The sequence below is a fragment of the Macrobrachium nipponense genome, chromosome 15, assembly GCF_015104395.2.
Source record: "Macrobrachium nipponense isolate FS-2020 chromosome 15, ASM1510439v2, whole genome shotgun sequence".
Taxonomy (NCBI): Eukaryota; Metazoa; Arthropoda; class Malacostraca; order Decapoda; family Palaemonidae; genus Macrobrachium; species Macrobrachium nipponense.
The window spans coordinates 92,638,526-92,656,025 of NC_087208.1; the positions used below are offsets into that span (position 1 = coordinate 92,638,526).

General features: G+C 39.8%; 1 protein-coding gene across 1 annotated transcript; it reads right to left on the reverse strand.

Moving 5' to 3' along the window:
- Positions 1–9,516: 9,516 nt before the first annotated feature.
- LOC135226759 (myosin heavy chain IB-like) lies at positions 9,517–15,797 on the reverse strand. Its single transcript, XM_064266468.1, has 2 exons — positions 15,595–15,797; positions 9,517–9,937 (listed from the first exon to the last, which is right to left on the reverse strand). Exons 1-2 carry the CDS (start codon positions 15,795–15,797, stop codon positions 9,517–9,519), a joined length of 624 nt encoding a protein of 207 aa, XP_064122538.1.
- Positions 15,798–17,500: the final 1,703 nt, after the last annotated feature.

Below are 17,500 nucleotides of genomic sequence, written 5' to 3' on the forward strand. Positions count from 1 at the left end.
TCCAGCTAGTATTTAGGAATACTGGGAATTATTTTCTTGGCAGTTGCATTTGCAAAGAAAGATTATGGTATAGTTAATGCTTGCCTACATGTGAAAGCGTATTCCTGTCCTACATCGTTTCAATTGCAGCGTAATGGCTGTCAGTGAAACAGATATGACAGCCATTTCAAATAGATACATTTTTATGCATTTGAGCTGAACAATTTTGCGATTCATTCACGCGTCATTCGATGTTTTAAAAGCCAAAAAATATTCTGTTTTCATCAGTAACATTTTACGGCTTTGCGTTTTCCAAGCAAGGGGAATGTATCCGATATAATGTTGCATGAGCTATGAAAGTTATACATCTCACACGGTGCGTTGAGTTGTCATTAATATATCATACCCTTAGCTACCAAATTTTTATCACTGATAAAATAACTGGCAAAATTTTTTTTTCATAATTTGACTTATATTTTTATGATTATGATTCCCGTAGTAGATTAACGAAAATACCACCGATCCTTAAATTCAAATTTTAGGATACTCATGTTTTAGAAATGAACAGGAAAATAAAATTTACGAAATATATTTAATTGTAAAAATTGCGAGAAAAGAAACTTATTCTAATTAAAGCTTACTTTGAAACTTAGCATTTCGATAGATGATACTTTTCTTGAAGTAATTTATATGGTTTCGAATTTTCCCATTTCACATTGAACAGAAGCTGAGTATTTGACTTTCTCTATTTTTGACAGTTGAAATTGATGATGATGATGATGATGATGATGATGATGGTGGTGGTGGTGGTGGTGGTGGTGAAGAAATAATTGTTGTAGTTGGTTATGAAAATACATTTTTTGAAGCTGACCGGAATTCTTGATTTTACCTAGAAGAGTAAATAAGGGATAGTAAATGTTTTTTTTTTATATATATTTCTATAAAGAATATATGAGTTTTAATTAATGTAAAACTGATATCAGTGAATAACCGCCGTATGGCTATACATACAGTAAATAATGCCGAACATCAGCAAATAACCAAGGACCATAGTATTATATCAAAGGGCTTGATGATTCTTGAGTGGTAGTAACGAAAATTGGTCCTCAGAGCTGTACAGGTTCTCGATTCAATTAACACAAGTTAATTGAAAGATGGAAATTTGGACACCTACACTTGCTGAACGCACAGAAGATCAAAATAAATCCAAAGATGACCAATTAATCAAAATCATAGACGTATGCAAAATGTTCGCGAATAATAAATGTAACAGTATGCTTTGAAATATATAGTATATAACGTTAAACGTCCAGATTCCTAATAAGAAGAATACTATTGGATTACTGATATTTTCTAGAAATAAGATATTGGATTCAAAGAGGGGCCTAATTCTTATTTTCCTCCCAAATATGGGTGGAAAACTGCACACTGTGTCAAGAGTTGTTACAGGATACCATCTCGTTGAAAATTTTAGCTGTTTAGTTGTTTATTCCTCTTATAATCTAATATTCATCAGTATGTAGTAGATGGTATACCAAGTTTCCTAAGAACATTTTCTGTTTTCTTAGGCCCTCTCGAAGTGGGACCACCCTGTTTAGTCGAGAGAGAGAGAGAGAGAGAGGGAGGGGGGGGGGGGGGGGGGGGGGGGGGGGGGGGGGGGGCGGGGGGGGGGGGGGGGGGGGGGGGGGGGGGGGGTGGGGGGGGTCAGGTCTCTCTTGGGACGGGAGTCGGGAGCTTATAGGTATGCGCATAACTTTCCTGACGTATGAGCTCAAGTTAGTGGAATGGTTCCAAGATGAGGCCGATACGTATGCATTATAATACCGCTTCGGTGGGCTGTGGAATCCGAATGCAACTGGGAATTTAGCCAGATATTGACTGTAAGCAATTTTGATGATCTCAGCATCGTAGTATACATCTTACATCCAGTCAGAGGGGTTGCAGTAGTTTGGTCTACCTTGAAAGCAGTTGAGGTCACCACCCCAGCACATGGACGGATTAAATCGGATGCTGAGAAGTGGCTCTTATATTTGACTATTATTTTTAGTCTCTCTCTCTCTCTCTCTCTCTCTCTCTCAAGCCACACCTCCACGACGTGCGCGAGCACGCACACACGTATATATATGCACTTATGCGATCGTGTGCGAGTGCTTTCTATATGCAGTATAGGTCTATGGAAAATTATTGCTACTTAACCGCAGTACAAAAAATGGTTTGTGTAACTAACGGAAAATCTTTATATCTGTGATGAAAATACGAAGGCTTTTTAATATGCGGGGGTGGGAGGGAGCTAGCTATTTCCTTTGGCACGAGTGAACAAGGAATTCATTAAGAATTTGCATAATATTCTCACTTTTCACAGAAGTCCATTTCCATATATCCTCTCCAGGAGCAACGTTTTTATAAAACCCACAATGCTCTTTCATTTTTGCAGAAGAATATTACGTTATAACGTCACGAATATAAACAAAGAAATTGTATATATGTAAGATTCTATTGTAGACAAGGTTATACCATATGGCTAAATGTTTTTTTTCTTTCTTGGTAGCAAGATTTGTGATTTTACTTTTATACTACACTCCTTTAGAGAATGTTTTATGAAAGTTTATGGGAGCACCTGTCGTTATTTTTGTGGTTACTGAGTCGTCTTGGTTGATATTCATGTATCATCATTTTTGTGGGTCTTTATCTCGTAACTTTGTTCCCAGCTGTGGTCTGTGGCACTACTTCTGCACCTCTGTGCCTGAGTTCCCTTGATGTTGGACACATATATACATACGTGAATACATACATACATACATACATACATACACAGAAGAATCCACCGTAAATATGCTTGATTAGCAAAACGAAATGGATACAAATAAATAAATAAGTTTATGGTTTTATTGACTTGATCACCAAACTTTATTGATCAAATCCACATAAGTATGAACGAAAGCTATGTTTGTGTATGATTGTGGATCCATACTTTTGTGGATTTGATCACTAAAGTTCGGTGATCAAGTCCACAAAGCTATAAGCATTGTATTCATTTATATCCATTTCGTTTTGCAAATCAAGCATAGTACGATGGATTCTTCTGGGTATGTATATATATGTATATATGAATGTACGAATGTATGTAATGTGATATAAATATTTAACCTTTGCCATCTCAAAGAAGGTTGTGAATGTCTTGTGTAATTTTGAAATTTAATGTAAATTCTTTTCACCAGGGGTATAGTAAAATATCGGAAAAAATGAGATGGTTTTTCATTCTAAATTTCACCAGATTAAAAAAATAATATTTGCATAGTATTCAAGTTGATGACGCAACAATTTTGAATTTTCTGTGTAAGTCGCGGGGATTAACTGTAGAGGTCATCAATTGCAAGTATTTCTTTTATCGTTGTGGAGGGGGGGGGGGGGGGGCGAGCTTCGTGAATGCACAAACAAGATCAGTTCCAGTTTTGCCGTTTCTTCATAATCACGGATAATCGGAATTTACACGTGTTGCATACTCCACCATTTGGAAAATTCCCAGTACTCAGAAGTGTCATATGAGTAGCAATTAGGAATAGGCCAGTGGAATCTCTAAATTTTCTTGGAAATAATTACATTTAGAGGGAAAGGTATCTACAGTAGTTGATGACATCTTATTTTCCTGGCTTCTTGTTGAAATTCAGTGAAACAATACGGTATTCACCTGTCAAATTCATTGTGAATCTGAAGAAACAGTCGTTAAAAAATAAATATTCCTGTGTGTGTGTGCGTGTGTGTAAATAAAATAACAATAGCCTGCGGGCATCAGCGCTTAGGCTTGGACTTGACGGTGATAAGCTCCAAGACATTTTTACTAGTAACCTTTATTTATACTTGCAGAATGCTAGTAATTATGGTAATACTATGGACGTAAACATTAAAGCTACAACAAATAGTGAATTTTATTAATGACAGTACGGATGAAAATTATAAATTTTACCATTTGATTACTAACATAGGTCCTCGCTTTGTTCTGTACAGTATTAGTCATTTACAAATACTTCATTTATGAGAGATGAACTTTACTTTGATGCCATTCAGCCTTCTGAAAAAACACTGGGCCGATGACAGCAATACTGTGACGCTAGTCTACAGAAATCTCAAAAGACAGACAAGGAATTCTAGTTCCCAGATTTTGACGGAAAAATTCTTCAGAATAATGGAGTCTTGTTTTCGAGGCTCACTACGCTAGCACTTGAAACACGAAGTGTCTACGTATGCACTTGTACCTTTGTGAGAGTTAAAACTGTAATTAAGATAAACGAGACATTTCTAAAGGAAATCTTCAAACTTAGAGAGTTCGAACCGCAAGACAACAGCGGCCAAACAAAACCTGGATCGAGATTTTCAAGCTTCACCTGTCCTGGGCAAAAGCATATTCAAGATGGCTGCGTGGATTAGAGCTCTTGGAGAAAAATGGAAATTTGAAACGTAATTCAGTTTGAAGGACGTAAATGTTGCTGCTGCCTTTGCTGATGAGAAACCGTGAATTTAAATCATGCCATTTATGAAACGGGGAACAAGAACAGCCAACTAGGCAACATGAATTATTCAAGGACCAAAAAGGCATCCCATTTTCGGTTTTATATTGTTCCTCCTCTTTTTTTCTTTCTAAGCTTCGTTTTTATCAATAGGGAATAATGATTCAAAACCAATAACGATTTCAGTAGTGATGTATATGCAAATGAGATGGAAACATTTATTGCATCGGCAGAATATTTCGACTAAGATGGGACCAAGTTCACATATACAGATGGGACATACTAACAGTGCAAGTTGTAAAAAGAAAGTCTTGTATTATCTTCTAAGTTTTTAGTCGCTTATATGGGCATTAAGTTTGTTCAAACTGTGCGTCAAAAAACGAAATGTTGAAAAATTCTTACTCAAGGATTCCGAGCCGAAGAAACACTGCTTTTCGGCATAACTTTTTATCAAGGCATCGGATGAAGGTGAAAGTTTTCAAGTGTATATTTTATAACCCTACCTTATTTTTGCAGTTATTATTTTGTACCTAAGTCCTATAGTTCTTGTTCTACTTATCAGAGTAAAAGTGAGTTTCCTATGCTAGATCCATCAAAATAGCAGGTAAGGGTCTTGAACACAATAGTGATGTTAACCTATGACGTCATGAAGCTCCACCCACAGTGAAGAGAAGATGACATATGGGAAAAACGTCTCTTCACTGTGGCCCTGCCCTGTTGCCGATGGCATCAATGATGGATTTATCATCGTCCCCTTGATTGCATTATCATTCTCAATATTATTTTTTTCTTTAACATTCCACCAATTCGACTGGGTGGTGTTTATAGTTTGGGGTTCCGGGTTGCATCCTGCCTCCATAGGGGGTCCATCAGTTTTCTTACCATGTGTGCCATTTCTAGGACCCACACTTCTGCATGAGTTCTGGAGCTACTTCAGCCTCTAGTTATTCCAGATTCCTTTTCAGGGATCTTGGGATCGTGCCTAGTGTTCCTATGATTATGGGTACAATTTCCACTGGCATATCCCATATCCTTATTTCTATTTTCAGGTCTTGATGCTTATCCATTTTTTCCCTTTCTTTCTCTTCAACTCTAGTGTCCCATGGTCTTGCGACATCAATGAGTGATACTTTCCTCTTGATTTTGTCAATCAACGTCACTTCTGGTCTATTTGCATGTATCACCCTATCTGTTCTGATACCATAGTCCCAGAGGATCTTTGCCTGATCGTTTTCTATCACTCCTTCAGGTTGGTGTTTGTACCACTTATTACTGCAAGGTAGCTGGTGTTTCTTGCACAGGCTCCAGTGGAGGGCTTTTGCTACTGAATCATACCTGTTTTTGTACTGGTTCTGTGCAAGTGTCGGACATTTGCTTGCTATGTGGTTTATGGTTTAATTTTTTTTTTTTGTATTGAACTTCCTACATATGGGAGAGATGTATTTTCCAGATATGGTTTTTTCTTTGAACATATCTGGTTCTTAGGGCCTGATCTTGTGCCACTGTTATCATTCCTTCAGTTTTCTTCTGGAGCTCTCCCCTCAGTAGCCATTGCCACGTGTCATCGCTGGCTAGTTCTTTAGTCTGTCTTATGTACTGTCCGTGCATTGGTTAGTGGTGCCATTCCTCTGTTCCGCTTGTCTTTTTCCTGTCTCTGTATATTTCTGGGTCTTCATCTACTTTTATCAGTCCTTCTTCGCATGCACTCTTGGGCCAATTGTCTCCACTGGTTTTCATACTTCTGTTCTCGACGTTGACCCAGTCCTCTATGCTTAATAGTCCCCTCCCTCCTTCCTTTCGTGTTATGTATAATCTGTCCATATTTGCTCTTGGGTGTAGTGCTTTGTGTATTATCATATTTTTCCTAGTTTTCTGGTCTATGCTGCGAAGTTCTGCCTTCGTCCATTCCACTATTCTTGTGCTGTATCTGATTACTAGCACTGCCCATGTGTTTATGGCTTTTATCATATTTCCCGGCATTGAGTTTTGACTTAAGTATCGCCTTGAGTCTGCATATATTCTTTCCTGATCGTGTCCTTCATCTCTTGGTGTTTTATATCCCCTCCTTCCATTATTCCCAGGTATTTGTATCCCGTCTCATCTATGTGTTTGATGTTGTTCCCATCTGGTAGCTTTATCCCTTCAGTCCTTGTTACTTTGCCGTTTTGTATGTCGACTAAGGCACATTTTTCTATTCCAAACTCCATCCTGATGTCTCCAGATACAATCCTTACAGTCTGGATTAGGGTATCTATTTCCTTGATGCTCTGACCATACAGCTTGATGTCGTCCATGAACATCAGATGGTTAATTCTGTTGCCTCTTTTCTTGAGTTGATACCCAGCATCCATCTTCTGCAGTACTTTTCTTCTTCTTCTTCTTTCTTCCACCATTATTATTATTATTATTATTATTATTATTATTAATTATTATTATTATTATTATTATTATTATTATTATTATTATTATTATTATTATTTTATTTATTTATTTATTTATTTATTTATTTGCTTTATCACAGTCCTCCAATTCGACTGGGTGGTATTTTACAGTGTGGGGTTCCGGGTTGCATCCTGCCTCCTTAGGAGTCCATCACTTTTCTTACTATGTGCGCCATTTCTAGGTATCACACTCTCTGCATGAGTCCTGGGGCTACTTCAGCCTCTAGTTTTTTCTAGATTTCTTTTCAGAGATCTTGGGATCGTGCCTAGTGCTCCTATGATTATGGTACGATTTCCACTGGCATATCCCATATCCTTCTTATTTCTATTTTCAGATCTTGATACTTATCCATTTTTTTTCCCTCTATCTTTCTTTTCAACTCTGGTGTCCCATGGCATTGCGACATCAATGAGTGATACTTTCTTCTTGACTTTGTCATTCAATGTCACGTCTGGTCTATTTGCACGTATCACCCTATCCGTTCTGATACCATGGTCCCAGAGCATCTTTGCCGGATCGTTTTCTATCACTCCCTCAGGTTGGTGCTTGTACCACTTATTACTGCAAGGTAGCTGATGTTTCTAGCACAGGCTCCAGTGGAGGGCTTTTGCCACTGAATAATGCCTCTTTTTGTACTGGTTCTGTGCAAGTGCCGCGCATTCGCTTGCTATGTGGTTTATGGTTTCATTTTTCGTATTGCACTTCCTACATATGGGAGAGATGTTATTTCCGTCTATTGTTCTTTGAACATATTTGGTTTTTGGGGCCTGATCTTGTGCTGCTGTTATCATTCCTTCAGTTTCCTTCTTTAGCTCTCCCCTCTATAGCCCTTGCCATGTGTCATCGAGGGGGGGGGGGGGGGCTGGCTATTTTCTTTAGTGTCCCCCTTAATGTATTGTCAGTGCATTGGTTTGTTGTGCCAGTCCTCTGTTCTGTCTGTCATTCTCCTGTCTCTGTATATTTCTGGGTCTTCGTCTACTTTTATTAGTCCTTCTTCCCATGCACTCTTTAGCCACTCGTACCCCCAGATGCTGAAGCCTTGCCGAGGATGGGGGGCTTAGGATTCAGCAGCTGGGCCCTGATGCCTGGTGGGAACTGCTTTCTCGCTGGACCTTGGTGCCCAGCTGTTGAATCCAAACTAAATGAGTCAGCCCTTTTCCTTTCACTAAAACTTTTCATCCTTCTGCTTCCTCCCCCTATAAGGTACGGATTTTATGTTGATGACTTTTGGATTTGTTTTGGACATGATTTGGACTTGTTCATTGGATTTGATGGAGGGTGAGGATGGTTGGCATGGCACCTCACCCATAGAACTCGAGTACCTAACGTGGTCGAGCGAGGGGAAAGTTGAGATGTCAAACCCTGCACTTAGTGCTGGGTCTGATCTCAACGGACATCATGACGCCTTATGCACTGAGGGTGGGATGTATATCTGGGTGGTACCCCTAGGGCAGCCCTGTATGGGATAACACTGTCCTCTAAATGTGGCTCCATGGTGGGTGGGGGCTACCTGGACGAATCATCAATTCAACGTCTTATGGAGACATTTAAAACCTTCTGTTAACGACTTAGGCAAGGATAAGGACAAGGAAAACTCTGGTAATTCCTCCATTGTGGACTTTGGCGCGTTTTTGTCAAAGGACCATCCTAGTTACAAACATTTTTATATGTGAAACCAGTCCCTTTAGACTGGAATTATGAAACGGTATTTAATGAATTTTGTAAATTTGGTAAAGTAAAAGAAGTAAGGAATAGACTTGGCAAAAATTATGGGTTTTTTTTGAATTCTGGGTATTTTTCAATAACGAATCGGAAGCTCACAGAGCCTACAGAGAGTTCAGATCAGATTCATTGAGTGTTGGACTTGTAGAGGCAAAAGAGGTCCCTAGGTATCTTGAGAGTTATAGACCACCTAATGAAACTAAAGATACTAGTAAAATAAGTAAAAACCTCCAGATCACCAGACCCAGCTAAGTGGTTAATTATTCAACACATGGTGAGAGAGGCAACCTCTTCAAAGTGAAAAGGTTTGTAAGCCAGAAGATCGGCAATGTTGGGAGTCCTGAATTAACTCGCTTTGGGCATAATAGTTTTTTTAGTTCATATCAAGACAGATATTCAATCGATAATGCTCCTAAATTTGAAGCTTGATCCTGAGGGTATGATAAAAGAGGTAAAACCTCACTATAATTTTAGTTATGCGAAGGTTTGTTTATATTTAATGAAGATCTTACATGAAATGGATGAGGAGGAAATTTTGGAAATGTGTCCGGATGTGGTTTGGAAGGTTTTCAAGTGCCCTGCTCATCGATGCTTATTTTAACATTTAAAAGTTCTTCTCTGCCATCTGAAATTATTCTTGATAGTGAAATCATGGAAGTTCATCCTTATAGACCGAGAGTGCTCCAGTGCTTTAAATGTTTTGGTTTTGGACACTCCTCTAACGTTGCACCAGAAATAAACTCGTGAATCGTGTGGCCAGCCTGAGCACGAGGAATGTTCTGGACCAGTAATTTGCGTAAACTGTAAGGGTGAACATCGAGCCCGTGATAAAAAATGTAGTGCATTCAAGAAAGAACAAGATGCATTACTAAAATCTCTTGACGAACACATCAGTGTGGGACAGGCCAAGAAGCTGTTGGGCAGGAAAACTTATCCGGATGCCTTGAAGCAACAACAATTGAATACTGCCTCTTCTGGGCCCCTCCCCTTCTGGTGGGGCTCCCCCGGTGCCCCGCTGGTGGGGGTTTTTCCACACCCCCTCTAGTTGGGGGTACCCCTGCCCCCCCTGGCCCCCCCTGGTGGGGCCTCCTGTGCCCCCCCTGGTGGGGCCTTCCCATCCCCCCCTGTGGGGCCTCCCGTGCCCCCCCTGGTGGGGCCTCCCTTGCCCCCCTGGTGGGGCCTCCCATGCCCCCCCTGGTGGGGCTTCCCATGCCCCCTTGGTGGAGCTTCTCATTCCCCCCTTTTGGGGTTTCCCATGTTTGCAGAGACTCTGGTCAAGCCAGGGGACCCTGTTGTTTCAAGGGTTCAAGCCAGGTCTCAATTTGTTGACGACTTCTCTCTGTCAGGGACATTGCCTGACATTGAGCCCTCACCTGATCTTGACATTACAGTGCACCGTGGAGATGACGGTGAGGAGATGGAGGCCCTCTTTATTCGTCAGAAGAGGGCCCTTTCTCCCTCTTCGCCTCATTCACGGTCACTCGGCAATCATAGAAAAAACAAAAGTAAAACTGAAAGGGGAAGTGAAAGCCCATCTTCTAAAAAATCTGTAACATCTAGATCTAGGTCAAACTGATAAAATCTCTCTCACCAGGACACAGATTCCTAAATTAGTAGGGAATTTTAAGATCCCTTCCTCTAAATAATGGCTCTCATGCAGTGGAACATCCGTGGCTTTATACAAAATAGAGAGCAAGTTCGGGTTCTGTTTAGGGATCATGATCTATCTGCAATGTGTCTTCAGGAGACAAAGTTGGGAGAGAACACTCCCAACTTGGGTTTTAATTATTCATTCCATAGGTCTCCACCCCTGATAGGTGTACGTGCTCAGGGAGGCACAGGCATCATAGTCCGCATGTCTGTTAATCAAAGGGTTGTTCAATTGAACACTGTGTTGCAGGCTTGTGCAGTTCAAATTTTCAATTATAAACTAGATCCGTCATTAGAAAGTAGATTGCAGGATGTGCAGGGTAATCCGCATCACCTAGAATTAAATGATCTACAAACATCGATAGACCAGCTTCCTAAACCCTTCATTTTGATTTGATGGGGGATTTAAATGCCAAGCACACCCTCTGGGGTGAGCCAAACTGCGGCCGGTGGGGTTTAATAATAGAACAGCTGCTTGACTTAAATGACATCGCTTTAATGAATGATGGTTCCCCTACAAGACATGATGTTTTTCATAATACTGACTCAGCCATTGACCTCACTATCTGCTCTTCGTCTTTGAGGTTAGATTACCAGTGGGTAGTAGACCAGAATGATCATGGTAGTGATCATTGGCCCATTCACTTTAAGTTTAAGAAAAATATTCCATCTCCATGTTTACCAAAATCGAAGGTAGGGGAGGCTGACTGGGAATTATTCAAAAAATCTACTGAAGTTGATCAAAATATAATAGATTTTCAGAGCCCAACATCCGCGTTATGAGTATTTAATCAGTATATTGCGGTGTGGGTGCCATGCTATCTATTCCTCGAACTTCTGGTAAGCCTCGTCGTCCTCTAGTACCTTGGTGGTGTGATGCACGCGCCTTGAGCCGAAAGATAACAAGAACTTGCTACAAGAGATATCGTAGATATCCTTGCTTGGTAAGTAAAATTAGCTATAAAAGAGCTCTTGCTAAGCAAAAGAAAACATTTAAGCAGGCAAAGAGGGAATTGTTTATCAGATATATAAGTGAATTAAAATATGATTCCCATATGTCGTTTGTCTGGAACAGAATCCGAAAGCTGCAAGGGAAATTTTCTCCACCTCCCTTGCCTATATTGAAAATTGATGGCTTCCTCATATCTGATTCTGGAGAAGTTGCAGAAACCTTTGGTAGGCATTTCTCTAATATATCTAGTGCCCTACATTACTCTCCTGCATTCAGGAATATTAGGGATGGTACCACGGTTGTTCCTGCTGTTAGTTTAAATTCAGTCGTATAATCTTCCTTTCACCATGAAAGAATTAGATCATGCAATCTCGTTATCTTCCCCAACATCTCCTTGGGAAGATGATATACTGTACTCAATTATTTTTAATTTGCCTAGAAGTACAAAACAATTTCTTTTAGACATTTTAAACAGTTTTTGGCTTTCAGGAACTTCACCAGAGTCTTGGAAGATATCGATTATTGTACCTGTTTTAAAACCTATTAAAGATTCCTTCCTTCCTAAGAACTATAGGCCAATTGCTCTAACTAGTTGTGTTAGCAAGATTTATGAGAGGATGGTCAATGCTCGACTTGTGTGGTATTTGGATTCAAAGAATCTCTTATCTAATCGGCAGTTTGGCTTTAGGAAAAATAGAAGTACTTCTGACCCTTTGGTGTTCCTTACTCGGGAGATACAAAATGCTGTGCAAAACCAGACTGTTGCAGTGTTCTTTGACCTAGAAAAAGCCTACGACACTACCTGGCGAGGGGGTATCCTTTTGCAGCTTGTAAAGTGGGGTGTTGTGAGTAATTTGTTCTATTGTCTGAAAGATTTTTTGTCAGAACGTTACCTGAAAGTAAGAGTGGGCTCTTACATTTCTTCTGCTTACCCTCAAGAAGAAGGGTTAACCTCAGGGAAGCTTCCTTATTCCAACACTCTTTAATGTAGCTGTCAACGGCCTACTAGAACAAGTTCCTGTCGGGGTGCATGGTCTGCCCTTTGCTGATAATTATGCAATAATCTGTAGCAAGTCTACAGCTGTCGAAGCTTGTCAAAAGATCCAGACTGCTATTAATGCTTCAACATTATGGGCCAGTGCTAAAGGGTTCAAATTTTCACCATATAAAACCAAAGTTATACGATTTTGCCGTTTAAGAAGAGTGGAAGAGATCCCTACGCTGTTTTTAAATGATTCGATTTTACCTTATGAAGATAGCATTAAGTATCTAGGTGTTACATTTGATAAGAAATTAACTTTTACTCAACATGTTAATGAAGTTGTATGTAACATGAATCTTCGTCTTAATATTCTTAAAGTTGTATCTAATTTTAATTGGGGGGCAGATCGAATTACCCTTTTGAGGATGAACCAGGTGTTATGCCTAAGCAAAATTGATTATGGTTGTCAAGTTTATGGTTGTGCATGCAAGACAACACTGCAGAAATTAGATGTTGTCCATAATTTGGCTTTACGTATTTGTACGGGAGCCTATAGGACTTCTCCAGTAGAAAGCCTAGATGTTGAGTCAGGTTTTCCCCCACTATTTATCTGTAGGGAGGAATTAGGCTTGAGTCATATCAAGAATACTTACGTCAAAGCTAAACCCTAACTATAAGTACGTTAGAGAACCAACTGACAGAGCCCCAAATAGACCGAGACTGCCAAAGCCGCTTGAGGTCCGACTAGCAAGCTCTGCCAGGGAGGTGGGATTACTTCTCCCTGCAGTAGCTGAAATTTCGCCCTCAAAGTTTCCTCCTTGGAATAGACCATGCCTAGAAATCTGCCCAATTAGGGACAGCAGGAGCAACAGTTCTGGTGATCAGTTGAGGGCAAGTTTCTTGGACCATGCTTCCGAACATGGTGATTCTCATCATATATATACTGATGGCTCGAAGGGTTCTGGTGGTGTTGGTTGCTCTGTAGTGACTAGTGGTAATATCATTAAAAAGAACCTTCCTTCTAATTCTTCTGTTTTTACAGCTGAACTGCTGGCAGTTTTGACTGCTCTTAAATATATTTTTTTATAGTTCTTGTACTAACCAGGTTTTTACCATTTTTACCGACTCTGAGTGTTTTATCTTCTCTAAAAAGCCTAGTCTATTGCCACCCTTTAGTGCAAGAAGTACAAGATTGGTTTTATCTTTTAATTAATAGAAGAGGATTTTCTGTTAGGTTTTGCTGGGCTCCATCCCATGTTGGAATTGTTGGGAATGAGCGAGCCAACGCTGCTGCTAAGGCTGCAACTAGGCTTAGGCACATTTCCAACATGGGCGTCCCTGTATCCGATTTTAAGAGTACCATTCGATTTTATTGTAGAGACCAGTGGCAGGCCCACTGGTCTACTTTAGATAATAATCTTAAATTGAAATCGATTAGGCCTTCTGTTCATCCTTGGCCTCATAGCCAGATGGACAGAAGGTCTGAGATAGTTTTAGCTAGATTACGTATTGGCCGCACTAAATATACTCACGGGTATCTAATGATGAGTGATGAGTGAAGCGGATAGGCAGGTTCCTCGCTGTTCCACTTGTCATGTGGATTTGACTGTGGTGCATATTTTGGTGGAGTGCCCTCATTTTGAAAACAAACTTGGAGCTTGTTTGCTGGCAAATAAGTCTCTTGGCGATATTTAGGTGAAGGTGCTCAGGCAGAGCAATTATGACAGTTTTTTAAAAAAAATATTGGTCTTTTTTATGAATTGTAATTTTCTCTTAATTGTTTTAGGTTTCTTGTTTGGATTTTATGAATGAATGATTTGTATGTTAGATCGGTTGTGTGTATGTTTGTTTGTACGACAGTGACTTTTACTCTTAAAGATATATATGAGCTGAATGGCCCCTCGGCTCCGGCGCTTGGCTGTGCCAAAAATTTTATAATCTAATCTTTAGCCACTTGTCTTCACTGGTTTTCAGATATTGCCACAGTGCTCTGTTCTCGATGTTGATGCAGTCCTCTATACTTAGTAGTCCTCTCCCTCCTTCCTTTTGTGTTATGTATAGTCTGTCCGTATTTGCTCTTGGGTGTAGTGCTTTGTGTATTGTCATATGTTTCCTGGTTTTCTGATCTATGCTGCGGAGTTCTGCTTTCGTCCATTCCACTATTCCTGCGCTGCATCTGATTACTGGCACTGCCCATGTGTTTATGGCTTTTATCATATTTCTGGCATTGAGTTTTGACTTGAGTATCGCCTTGAGTCTCTGCATATATTCTTTCCTGATCGTGTCCTTCATCTCTTGGTGTTTTATATCCCCTCCTTCCATTATTCCCATATTTGTATCCTGTCTCATCTATGTGTTTGATGTTGCTCCCATCTGGTAGCTTTATCCCTTCAGTTCTCGTTACTTTGCCTTTTTGTTTGTTGACTAAGGCGCATTTTCTATTCCAAACTCCATCCTGATGTCCCCAGATACAATCCTTACAGTCTGGATTAGGGTATCTATTTCCTTGATGCTCTTACCATACAGCTTGATGTCGTCCATGAACATCAGATGGTTAATTCTGTTGCCTCTTTTCTTGAGTTGAGTTGGTACCTGGCATCCATCTTCTGTAGTACTTTTGTCATGGGAATCATGGCTACTATGAAGAGTAGTGGGGACAGTGAGTCGCCCTGGAAGATCCCTCTCTCGATATTAACCTCTGCTAATCTTATTCCAGAGCTTGTAAGTATTGTATTCCAGTTGTGCATTGTATTTTTGAGGTAGCCGATGGTGTTTTCCTCTGCCCCATATATTTTCAGGCATTCTATTAGCCATGTGTGTGGTATCATGTCGAAGGCTTTCTTATAGTCTATCCATGCCATGCTTAGGTTGGTTTTCCTTCTCCTACTGTTCTTCATTACCATTTTGTCTATCAGGAACTGGTCTTTTGTGCCCCTACACTTCCTTCTGCAGCCTTTCTATTGGTGGGGGTATGGTGTTTGTATCCTCCAGGTAGTTGCATAGCCTTTCGCTGATGATACCTGATAGTAACTTCCACATTATTGGTAGGTAGGTGATAGGCCTGTAGTTACTGGCTATATTTCCCTTACTCTTGTCTTTTTGTACTAAGGATGTTCTTCCTGTGGTCATCCATTTGGGTGCATGGTGATTTGAGATACAATGCTGGAGTTGTTCTGCTATTCGTGGGTGTAGGGCCTTGAGGTTTTTGAGCCAGTATCTGTGGACTTCATTGGGACCTGGGGCTTTCCAGTTTGGCATTTTCTTTAGTTTATTATTATTATTATTATTATTGTTATTTTTATAATAAGACCAAGGCTAAGAGAGACTAAGAGAGAGAATGTCTACCCAATTGGGTAGATTGCCTTCCACCTGGGGTAGCTACGTAGGCGATGACATATCGTGAAGGTACCTGCTTGTCATACTCCACCTCTAACATAATAAGGAGGTAGACAAAGCTCCGCCAACATGGGTGATTTTGGGTAGGGGGAGGTCTGGAGTGTGCAGACCTCTTTCTCTTTCTCTTGGCCTTGGTTGGGACTAAGTTGTTAGCTTGGAATTCTTCCATATTCTTGATATGCGTGTTGTAATACTTCACAAATTATTCAATGTATGTAATTCATCCACATAATGAACCAGTCTATAGCTCATATGGTAGATCTACATCTATTCAGGGCGGGAATACAAAATGACAATCAGATTGGTTTTACCTCAGGCTTCGAAACTATAGCCTTCTATTTGCTGCAACGAAAGATGAGTGTTGCCAAGTAACTATTACCCACTATGAAAATAATTACCTATTCATACTGTATAGTAAATCTTGTCATGGGTCTTCTCACTTGTATACAAAGTGGCAAGCCGTAGCACAAATGCCGTCTTGTAACCACGGGGCCAATGCCACATCTTGCTGGCCATTATTGAATTTGTTGAAGCCTGGACTGTGTTAGTGACTACTTACTGCCTACCTGGATGAGCGGAGCTTCATGACGTCATATTATGTTTACATCACGAATTGTTTTAGGATCCTTGTCAGTGATTTTCTCGGTTCCGGCATCGGCTACTTTATTTTACTCTATAAAAATATCAAAACTTTCGAACTTAAGTACTAAATAATACGTGAAAAATTAGGTAAGGTTGTAAAATATACACTTCCCAACTTTCACCATTATCCGATGCTTTGATAAAGTTATTGCCGATGAACAGATTCATCGGCTCTGAATCCCTTAATAGCTGTATTATATGCTTTCAAGTTATTAAATTATATGGACAAGGGTAACTGCCATTAATGTGTAATAAAAATCCACAATTATGTAGTAAACTCTGTTACTGTGTAAAGTACAAAAGCAAAGACTTTTGAACAACTGAACCGAACGGTGTTCCTCGTCACTGTTTACGTTAAAATACCAAACGAGAGATCAGTTTTACTATGAAGAGTTACAAAAGTGGGGAGGGGATGTGGGAGGAGGGAAGAAGTTAACAGTCGGAGCTACGTAAGTCCCCAAATTACATCAGGGGTAGGTATAGTTATACATGATGAAGATTGCAATGTTGGGCAGATTCTGTCTTTAAATTTGCAAAGTGATCCTATTGAAGGGGGATTATTTTAATAAGGTAACTTGCAACATAGTATTTTTCAATTGAAGAGTAGAGATTCCTTCTAAATTTGTCATCTTGGGTGAATGGAAGACTCGCATATAGTTTCTTTCGTGGAATAGTTCTTATGGAAGGGGAGTCCAATAGTTTTAAAACAACACAAACCCTTCATCAATTAAGTTTTAAATAATCCTAAATGTGTGAAGATAAATAATCTTCCTTTTTTTCAAATACGGTTTCTTTATTTTTCAGTTCTGTTTTTTAAATCTTTAATATTGATTCATGTGAACATTTAAGTAGTGACGCACTTCGCTCTTGCAAGGAATGTTCTTCCGTATGAAATCTTTAACGAGTCTTTCATGAATAGTCATTGTAGGTCAACTAAATAAAAAAAAAAGAGAACATGAAATTCCGTAGCCATCACTTTCCTTCCCATTTTTCATGGGTTCTCCTGTTTCTATCACACTTTAATTTCTTCTTTCTCACTTTGGTCCACCCCGCCCATGAATATGCATCCGACTTCTTAAGAAGGCTCTGGGCCACACGACTTCATTTTCTTTTTTGCGTCGTGAGTGAGTTCGGTGTCCATTTCCAGCACGAAACTTTAAATTTGAGTTTGATTTGTGTAGGGCAAATTTTGTCCATGTTTCTGATCTAATATTGTCCCTATATATTCCA

What these genes read in the sequence shown, in the direction of transcription:
- LOC135226759 (XM_064266468.1), bottom strand. Translation starts at nt 15,797, where the DNA reads ATGGAAGAATTCCAAGCTAACAACTTAGTCCCAACCAAGGCCAAGAGA. An exon ending in GTAGCTACCCCAGGTGGAAG is followed by an intron (nt 9,938 to 15,594) that starts GCAATCTACCCA and finishes TTGAAACAACAG; the next exon opens with GGTCCCCTGGCTTGACCAGA.